General features: G+C 51.6%; 1 protein-coding gene across 1 annotated transcript in view; it reads left to right on the plus strand.

Moving 5' to 3' along the window:
• LOC135522191 (neural-cadherin-like) overlaps window positions 1–10000 on the plus strand; it is a 102018-nt gene that overhangs the window by 56870 nt on the left and 35148 nt on the right. The window contains exons 8-12 of the mRNA XM_064948232.1: window positions 531–703; window positions 1415–1583; window positions 1865–2035; window positions 3027–3199; window positions 6214–6381. Coding sequence (XP_064804304.1) covers window positions 531–703; window positions 1415–1583; window positions 1865–2035; window positions 3027–3199; window positions 6214–6381 — 854 coding nt within the window. The remainder of the gene's footprint in view (window positions 1–530; window positions 704–1414; window positions 1584–1864; window positions 2036–3026; window positions 3200–6213; window positions 6382–10000) is intronic.

Raw genomic sequence — 10000 nt, forward strand, 5'->3', positions numbered from 1 at the left:
GTGGAAACACTGACTAATGCTTAAGCCCCCTGCCTTCCTTATCACCAGCCCCGCACTGCACTGCCTCTCCACCACACAGCCTATTACGGCCACACACACACACACACACACACACACACACACACACACACACACACACACACACACACACACACACACACACACACACACACACACACACACACACACAAGGATGTCCTTTGGCTTTTTCCACTGTTACCGAGGGGAAAAGTTGTCACTTCAAAGACTTAAGCTGCATTTTTATGTATATTTCTCTCGGTACTTTGTTAGACATAGTTACTTATTTATTTGTGAGGAATCTGCATTGGAGAAATGTGTCAAAAGATATAGGGTCCTAAAGGGCTTGTTGTAGGGGATTGTAAAGAGTGGGGGCTTGGGGTAAAATATTTCCCCCCTTTGTAGTTAAAGCTACGTTTTGAGTGTTGGTTTGATTATTTGTGTGTGTGTAGTAGGTTTGTCTGTTTGTGTGCTATAGTAACAAAGATGGCTGCCATTGTCTCTCTCTCTAGGCATCATCAAACTGCGGCGGAGCCCCCCTCCTATCCTGCGTGGCCCCCAGTACATCCTCAACATTACCGCCACTGATGACAACGCGGCAGACGGACCCTATCCCCTCAGTAACTCCGCCCAGGTCATAGTGGGCATCAACGACATCAACAACAACAAGCCTGTCTTTGAAGAGGTGAGGGAAGGGAGGCATTGGACACATTATGGGTGTGTGTGAAGCCTGTGTGCTGTCGAAAAATACAGCGATGAGGCATATAAAGTTGCAGTGGAGATGAAAACATAGATGAGTTACATAGTGACTGAGGGAGGAGAGGCAGAGGTCCACAGCACTAGGGATGAGAGAGATGACAGAAAGAGAGAGAGGAACATAGTGACTGAGGGAGGAGAGGCAGAGGTCCACAGCACTTGGGATGAGAGAGATGACAGAAAGAGAGAGAGGAACATGCCAGGTTGCAAGTTCAAAGTAGAGACAGCTGGTGTTCTCCTGTGGGGCAGAACTCCACTCCACTGCAGTCCGGAACACTCCAGGGTCAGACCAGAATCCCCTCTTAGCATAGCTCAGATCAGCTCAGCACAGTTCGTCCCCAAAGATGAATATTTCAGCAGGGACTTGCCCACGGGGTCAGTGGGTTCCTACACGGGAGGAGGAGTGCTAAGTGTGCAAAATCTGGCAACCCGTTAGATTTGGCAACTCCTTGCGCCCCACATCATGCGTGTTAACTAGTCTTATCGTGATGGATGTTGAATGCTGGCTGGGGTAGTCACAGTCCATCTGTGCTGGTTGACCAGTGTGTCAGCTACTGGTCATTTTTAATTGGGACTTACTTTTACAACTGACAAATGCAGCATCAATGCCATAAGTGCTGTGTGAACTCTGCCCCCTCAGTGCCATAACTACAGTGTCAACACCGGTGTCCTGGAGAACCAGCCCCCTGGGACATTTGTCCTCCGCGTTCACGCCATCGACGCAGACATGGGGGTCAATGGAGAGGTCAAATACGGGATCATGCACCGAGACGGGACAGCATCCGGCTTCGTCATCAACCCTGACACAGGTTAGAAAACAACAACACAGGTTAGGGTACAGACCACAGTCAGACTGTATCAGAACATCTCTAATTCATTGCTGTGGAATGGCTGACTGTATGTATCTAGAGGACATCAGTAACATTCGGTTAAATACATTGTGTGTGTGTGTGTGTGTGTGTGTGTGTGTGTGTGTGTGTGTGTGTGTGTGTGTGTGTGTGTGTGTGTGTGTGTGTGTGTGTGTGTGTGTGTGTGTGTGTGTGTGTGTGTGTGTGTGTGTGTGTGTGTGTGTGCGTGCGTGTGTCTCCAGGTGTGATTAGCACCACAGTGAGTTTCGACCGCGAGCGCCAGAGAGAGTACTCCCTGTCTGTCACGGCGACAGACCTGGCCCAGGAGCCCCTCATCGGCATCTGCCAGATCACCATCCTCATCGCCGACCAGAACGACAACGACCCCAAGTTTGAGAACAGCCGCTACCAGTGTAAGGCTCACCTCTGTCACTCCTCCGTCACCTCCGTAACACCTTGGGTCATCTCTGTCACGCTCATCATTTCACCTCTGTCCTTCTCCTGCTTGGTTCAGACAATTTCATTAACAAATGTGCCTGTTTGTCTTGCCTTGTCCAATATATTAAGTCATCTTAATAAGGTATTATAAAGGTATTATCTTGGCTGCTGTCTTTTAATCCCCCAATACCAAATATGGTTGTTTAGTGTTGAGTGTTGCCTAGGGGAACCAGTGTTCTCTCTCAGGGTTGCCCTGCCATAGACACAAAGGGACTGTCCCCTTATCCAAGCTTCCCTCTCCCCTCCTCCACACCTCTCCAACAAGTGCTTACTAAGCCCTTTGATCAATATTCCACCAGGAATTCAAATGTTGTTCCATTCTAAAGCGCTCTCATGTGAGAGTTCCCTCCCTCACCTTGTTGTGCCAAGTGTAGTTTAAGGTCAAAGGTCAAGTCAAAACTGCTCAGCAATGTCCAACAGCTCAAGGACCCAATGTCCTCTTATCCCAGTCCAAAGGCACTGGTTTGTGGCTTCTGTGTTATGTCAGTTTTCAAGGTAAAAAAATGATTGTGAAAGGTAAGACTTAGCAACCCCCCTGAAGTCCCAATAAACCATATGCTGATGTATATATTAAATCACAAGTAATCCTGGAAAGCTTTTAAGACTGATGAAAACGTTGCCGCCTCCCTGCTCTCCCTGGAGACCGTGTTTGTTTACCATGTGTGTTGATAAGCCCATGTCAGAATCCCTTTTATCACATTAGAACAAGACTGTTGGAGTGGCTTATTAACTATTTAACAGGGAGACTGAAATGTTTCTAGGACACACGCATTTATTTTGGGTCTCTGTGACTGAAATGCGTTGATTTTAGCCGGAAATTGCCACCACCGCTGCTGTTGTTATTGCTCTTGTTGATGTTGTTTGTTGTCGGCGGCGATGTTGATGTGTTAACCCTTCATGTGGCAGACTTCCTGCGCGAGGACACGCCGGTGGGGACTAGCTTCCTGCGAGCAGCAGCACACGATGATGACCAGGGGAGTAACGCCGCTATCGTCTACTCTCTGTCCCGTCAGCAGCCGGCCTACCTGCACATCAACCCCAGCACAGGCTGGGTGTACGTCAACCACCCCATCTCACAGGTGTGTGTCTGTGTGTCGTGTGTGTGTTTGGTGTGCGTGTGTGTGTACCTCTTCTCTATGCACTGCAGGGGAATCCTCTACCTGCTGGTCCAGTACAGGTGTTTTTACAGCCTCCTGCACTCCCCTGTGTGTGTGTGTGTGTGTGTGTGTGTGTGTGTGTGTGTGTGTGTGTGTGTGTGTGTGTGTGTGTGTGTGTGTGTGTGTGTGTGTGTGTGTGTGTGTGTGTGTGTGTGTGTGTGTGTGTGTGTGTGTGTGTGTGTGTGTGTGTGTGTGTGTGTGTGTGTGTGTGTACAGCACCACCCTGTGCTCCCTCCCAGTGTGTGTGTGTACACTGCGCACCAATCCTTCCCACTGGTCTGATATCATCCACTGAGACTGCTGCACACTCTTCCTACCTCCCTCTGTGGATGCATATTAAACATGGCACGGTCTGGAATAACAACAATGCCCCTGTCTCTCTATATGTGTATATATAGCACTATGTATCTTACCCACAGCCTGAGGAAGCATTGTATTCACACATGCATAAATATATTTACATGTGTCTGTGTGGATGCGTGGGTGCGTTCGTGCACGTTTATTTCCGACATTTGGCTGTCTCCCTCCAGGCAGAGGGGAGTTGACACCGTGCAGAAACGTTATATTTGTAGGGGTTTGTCGGCGCTGAGCTCTCTTTCTATTGTTTCGCTGTCTTCCTCGTCGCTCTCGTGCGCTCTCTCTCATTGTCCAAGTCTTCTGTTTCCTGGTCTCTCTCGCTGTATTCTCTTCATGTATTCTTGTTTTTGGTGTGGTTTGTCATTATAGTTTGGTAGCTTAATTGCTTGTCAGTATTCACAGCTTATCATACTGTATGTAGCCCTACAACTGTTCAATGTATGCCATTGTTTAAAAGTGAATATCCTCACAGTCCCGTTTGGGAGTGCAGAGGTACAGTTGAAGTCGGAAATTTACATACACCTTAGCCAAATACATTTAAACTCAGTTTTTCACAATTTCTGACATTTAATCCTAGTAAAAATTCCCTGTCTTAGACCAGTTAGGATCACCACTTTATTTTAAGAATGTGAAATGTCAGAATAATAGTCAAGATAATTATTTCTTTCAGCTTTTATTTCTTTCATCACATTCCCAGTGGGTCAGAAGTTTACATACACTCAATTAGTATTTGGTAGCATTGCCTTTAAATTGTTTAACTTGGGTCAAACGTTTCGGGTAGCCTTCCACAAGCTTCCCACAATAAGTTGGGTGAATTTTGGCCCATTCCTCCTGACAGAGCTGGTGTAACTGAGTCAGGTTTGTAGGCCTCCTTGCTCGCACACGCTTTTTTAGCTCTGCCCACAAATGTTCTATAGGATTGAGGTCAGGGCTTTGTGATGGCCACTCCAATACCTTGAATTTGTTGTCCTTAAGCCATTTTGCCACAACTTTGGAAGCATGCTTGGGGTCATTGTCCATTTGGAAGACCCATTTGCGACCAAGCTTTAACTTCCTGACTGATGTCTTGAGATGTTGCTTCAATATATCCACATCATTTTCCTACCTCATGATGCTATCTATTTTGTGAAGTGCACCAGTCCCTCCTGCAGCAAAGCACCCCCACAACATGATGCTGCCACCCCGTGCTTCACGGTTGGAATGGTGTTCTTCGGCTTGCAAGCCTCCCCCTTTTTCCTCCAAAAATAACGATGGTCATTATGACCAAACAGTTCTATTTTTGTTTTATCAGACCAGAGGACATTTCTCCAAAAAGTATGATCTTTGTCCCCATGTGCAGTTGCAAACCGTAGTCTGCCTTTTTTATGACGGTTTCGGAGCAGTGGCTTCTTCCTTGCTGAGTGGCCTTTCAGGTTATGTCGATATAGGACTCATTTTACTGTGGATGTAGATATTTTTGTACATGTTTCCTCCAGCATCTTCCCAAGGTCCTCTGTCTGTAAACAATTTTTGGAAAAATTACAAAGTAGATGTCCTAACCAACTTGCCAAAACTATAGTTGCTAAACAAGAAATTTGTGGAGTGGTTGAAAAACGAGTTTTAATGACTCCAACCCACGTGTATGTAAACTTCCGACTTCAACTGAATGAATAGAATCAATAGTATCTCTGGTGAATTTGGAAATAAGATTGATATCGACAGTCATATATGTCGGGTAGAGCTATGTTGCCATTGTAGATCTTACGTTGTTAGAATCTCTCTCTCTCTCTCTCTCTCTCTCTCTCTCTCTCTCTCTCTCTCTCCCCTTCTGCCACAGCTGAGAAGGAGAAAGGGAGAGGGGGAAGAGGGTAAGAAAGAGGGGGGAAGGTGGGATGCTTGAGGTTAGGTTCTAGGTGACCCGTACCAACTAGTGGAATATATCATAGAAAAGCCCCATCTCTTTGTTCTCCAGGTACAACCACCTCCCAAAGTCAAATCAAGATGTGGAGCGAATGACCCCATCTTCACCCTATCACACAATGGACTTGTGAAGTCTCCCAGTTAATATCCCATATAAATAATGTTGAATATTCCTCCACTTTAAATGTCAGCCCTTTCTCTCATCGCACTCTTCTCCTTAGCAAGGATCTGTTTAACCAAGCTTTCACACTCCCCTTGCAGAGAATCATTTATCTGAATACCGTCATGTCAGTTGGAATGTCTGCTCTCTCATTGCTCTCTTTCTCTCTCTCTCTCCCTCCCTGTCTCTCTCCCTCTCTCTGTTTCTCCTTCTGTCTCTCTCTCTGTATCTCTCGCGTGATGTAAGGATGAACGACATCAGAGCAGTCTTCTGTAGACAGTAGGAAGGTTGTGGTTTAGAGGAGGATGTCACTGGAAGGTCATAACACGGACTAAGTGGATAAGGTTGTAAATATGATGCATCTGATCTGTTACTTAGTGGATTGGAACAAACTGATGTAGACAGAGATAAAGACCTTCCAAGAGGGGGGGGGGTCAACCATGGGTTTTGTTCAGCTCCATATGCTTTCCATGGCTAACCTCCGTGTTGCCCCTCCTTCCTCTCTTCTATTTGTCATCAGACTTCGAGGATCAGCCAGCAGATCGTGGCCACAGATGGGGGCAACAGGAGCAGCTCTGTGGAGCTGACCGTCATCATCACCAACGTACACAACCAGCCGCCCCAGTGGGGGCAGCTAGAGTACTGGGTCACCGTGCCCGAGAACACAGTTCGCGACGCCAAGATAGTGGTGAGTGGACCTCATAGTGACCTGTTCCTTAACCAGGAGAGATGGTGACACTATGATATAAGGTCAACTATACATAGGTTTCTGGTAGTAGTGGTTGTGGTAGAGATGGTTCAATGCTCTACCAACTGCAACTTGGGGGAATGCTTAATCTCTTTCCAACTGACCAAGATAATAAAGACCCCCCAAAAGGATTTCCCCAGCAGCAGCTTGCCAATATAGTGGGGACGAGGCTACTATTAGTGCCTCCAGACAGACTGGCATCAACATCTCTAGGACCTTACTCCCTGTCGGAGGGGAAAGTGGTTCTTCTGAGACTATTCCCATCCGTGCATCCAGCCAATTCATCAGGAAAGAGAGCCTTGAGGAGCGGTAGTAGAAAACACACTTCACTTTCCCCAACCATCAGCATGTTTTGCAGGGTACTTCAAAACATTTCTGCCGAGGCGAGTACACCACCCTGCTGCAGTTCACCTGACGAAACATCACACTTTACCCCCGTCGCCTCCCTCCCAGTGCTTCTCCTCTTCCATCTTACCCCCGCCGCCTCCCTCCCAGTGCTTCTCCTCTTCCATCTTACCCCCTGCCGCCCCCTCCCAGTGCTTCTCCTCTTCCATCTTACCCCCGCCGCCTCCCTCGCAGTGCTTCTCCTCTTCCATCTTACCCCCGCCGCCTCCCTCCCAGTACTTCTCCTCTGCCATCTTACCCCCGCCGCCTCCCTCCCAGTGCTTCTCCTCTTCCATCTTACCCCCGCCGCCTCCCTCCCAGTGCTTCTCCTCTTCCATCTTACCCCCGCCGCCTCCCTCCCAGTGCTTCTCCTCTTCCATCTTACCCCCTGCCGCCCCCTCCCAGTGCTTCTCCTCTTCCATCTTACCCCCGCCGCCTCCCTCGCAGTGCATCTCCTCTTCCATCTTACCCCCGCCGCCTCCCTCCCAGTACTTCTCCTCTGCCATCTTACCCCCGCCGCCTCCCTCCCAGTACTTCTCCTCTTCCATCTTACCCCCGCCGCCTCCCTCCCAGTGCTTCTCCTCTTCCATCTTACCCCCGCCGCCTCCCTCCCAGTGCTTCTCCTCTTCCATCTTACCCCTGCCGCCTCCCTCCCAGTGCTTCTCCTCTTCCATCTTCACCCCTGCCGCCTCCCTCCCAGTGCTTCTCCTCTTCCATCTTACCCCTGCCACCTCCCTCCCAGTGCTTCTCCTCTTCCATCTTCACCCCTGCCGCCTCCCTCCCAGTGCTTCTCCTCTTCCATCTTACCCCCGCCGCCTCCCTCCCAGTGCTTCTCCTCTTCCATCTTACCCCCGCCGCCTCCCTCCCAGTGCTCCTCCACTTCCATCTTACCCCCGCCGCCTCCCTCCCAGTGCTTCTCCTCTTCCATCTAAACCCTGCCACCTCCCTCCCAGTGCTTTTCCTCTTCCATCTTACCCTCGCCGCCTCCCTCCCAGTGCTTCTCCTCTTCCATCTTACCCCCGCCGCCTCCCTCCCAGTGCTTCTCCTCTTCCATCTAAACCCTGCCGCCTCCCTCCCAGTGCTTCTCCTCTTCCATCTTACCCCCGCCGCCTCCCTCCCAGTGCTTCTCCTCTTCCATCTTACCCCCGCCACCTCCCTCCCAGTGCTTCTCCTCATCCATCTAAACCCTGCCGCCTCCCTCCCAGTGCTTCTCCTCTTCCATCTTACCCCCGCAGCCTCCCTCCCAGTGCTTCTCCTCTTCCATCTTACCCCCGCCACCTCCCTCCCAGTGCTTCTCCTCTTCCATCTAAACACTGCCTCCTCCCTCCCAGTGCTTCTCCTCTTCCATCTTACCCCCGCCGCCTACCTCGCAGTGCTTCTCCTCTTCCATCTTATCCCCGCCGCCTCCCTCCCAGTGCTTCTCCTCTTCCATCTTACCCCCACCACCTCCCTCCCAGTGTTTTTCCTCTTCCATCTTACCCCCGCCGCCTCCCTCCCAGTGCTTCTCCTCTTCCATCTAAACCCTGCCGCCTCCCTCCCAGTGCTTCTCCTCTTCCATCTTACCCCCGCCGCCTCCCTCCCAGTGCTTCTCCTCTTCCATCTAAACACTGCCTCCTCCCTCCCAGTGCTTCTCCTCTTCCATCTTACCCCCGCCGCCTACCTCGCAGTGCTTCTCCTCTTCCATCTTATCCCCGCCGCCTCCCTCCCAGTGCTTCTCCTCTTCCATCTTACCCCCACCACCTCCCTCCCAGTGTTTTTCCTCTTCCATCTTACCCCGCCGCCTCCCTCCCAGTGCTTCTCCTCTTCCATCTTACCCCCTGCCGCCTCCCTCCCAGTGCTTCTCCTCTTCCATCTTACCCCCACCACCTCCCTCCCAGTGTTTTTCCTCTTCCATCTTACCCCCGCCGCCTCCCTCCCAGTGCTTCTCCTCTTCCATCTAAACCCTGCCGCCTCCCTCCCAATGCTTCTCCTCTTCCATCTTACCCCCGCCGCCTCCCTCCCAGTGCTTCTCCTCTTCCATCTAAACACTGCCGCCTCCCTCCCAGTGCTTCTCCTCTTCCATCTTACCCCCGCCGCCTCCCTCCCAGTGCTTGTGCTCTTCCATCTTACCCCCGCCGCCTCCCTCCCAGTGCTTCTCCTCTTCCATCTTACCCCCGCCGCCTCCCTCCCAGTGCTTCTCCTCTTCCATCTAAACCCTGCCGCCTCCCTCCCAGTGCTTCTCCTCTTCCATCTTACCCCCGCCGCCTCCCTCGCAGTGCTTCTCCTCTTCCATCTTACCCCCGCTGCCTCCCTCCCAGTGCTTCTCCTCTTCCATCTTACCCCCGCTGCCTCCCTCGCAGTGCTTCTCCTCTTCCATCTTACCCCCGCCGCCTCCCTCCCAGTGCTTCTCCTCTTCCATCTTACCCCCTGCCGCCTCCCGCCCAGTGCTTCTCCTCTTCCATCTTACCCCCGCCGCCTACCTCGCAGTGCTTCTCCTCTTCCATCTGATCCCCGCCGCCTCCCTCCCAGTGCTTCTCCTCTTCCATCTTACCCCCTGCCGCCTCCCTCCCAGTGCTTCTCCTCTTCCATCTTACCCCCACCACCTCCCTCCCAGTGCTTTTCCTCTTCCATCTTACCCCCGCCGCCTCCCTCACAGTGCTTCTCCTCTTCCATCTAAACCCTGCCGCCTCCCTCCCAATGCTTCTCCTCTTCCATCTTACCCCCGCCGCCTCCCTCCCAGTGCTTCTCCTCTTCCATCTAAACACTGCTGCCTCCCTCCCAGTGCTTCTCCTCTTCCATCTTACCCCGCCGCCTCCCTCCCAGTTCTTGTGCTCTTCCATCTTACCCCCGCCGTCTCCCTCCCAGTGCTTCTCCTCTTCCATCTAAACCCTGCCGCCTCCCTCCCAGTGCTTCTCCTCTTCCATCTCATCTTACCCCGCCGCCTCCCTCCCAGTACTTCTCCTCTTCCATCTTACCCCCGCTGCCTCCCTCCCAGTGCTTCTCCTCTTCCATCTTACCCCCGCCGCCTCCCTCGCAGTGCTTCTCCTCTTCCATCTTACCCCCGCCGCCTCCCTCCCAGTGCTTCTCCTCTTCCATCTTACCCCCGCCGCCTCCCTCCCAGTGCTTCTCCTCTTCCATCTTACCCCCGCTGCCTCCCTCGCAGTGCTTCTCCTCTTCCATCTTACCCCCGCCGCCT

The sequence above is a fragment of the Oncorhynchus masou genome, chromosome 30, assembly GCF_036934945.1.
Source record: "Oncorhynchus masou masou isolate Uvic2021 chromosome 30, UVic_Omas_1.1, whole genome shotgun sequence".
NCBI classification, from domain to species: Eukaryota; Metazoa; Chordata; class Actinopteri; order Salmoniformes; family Salmonidae; genus Oncorhynchus; species Oncorhynchus masou.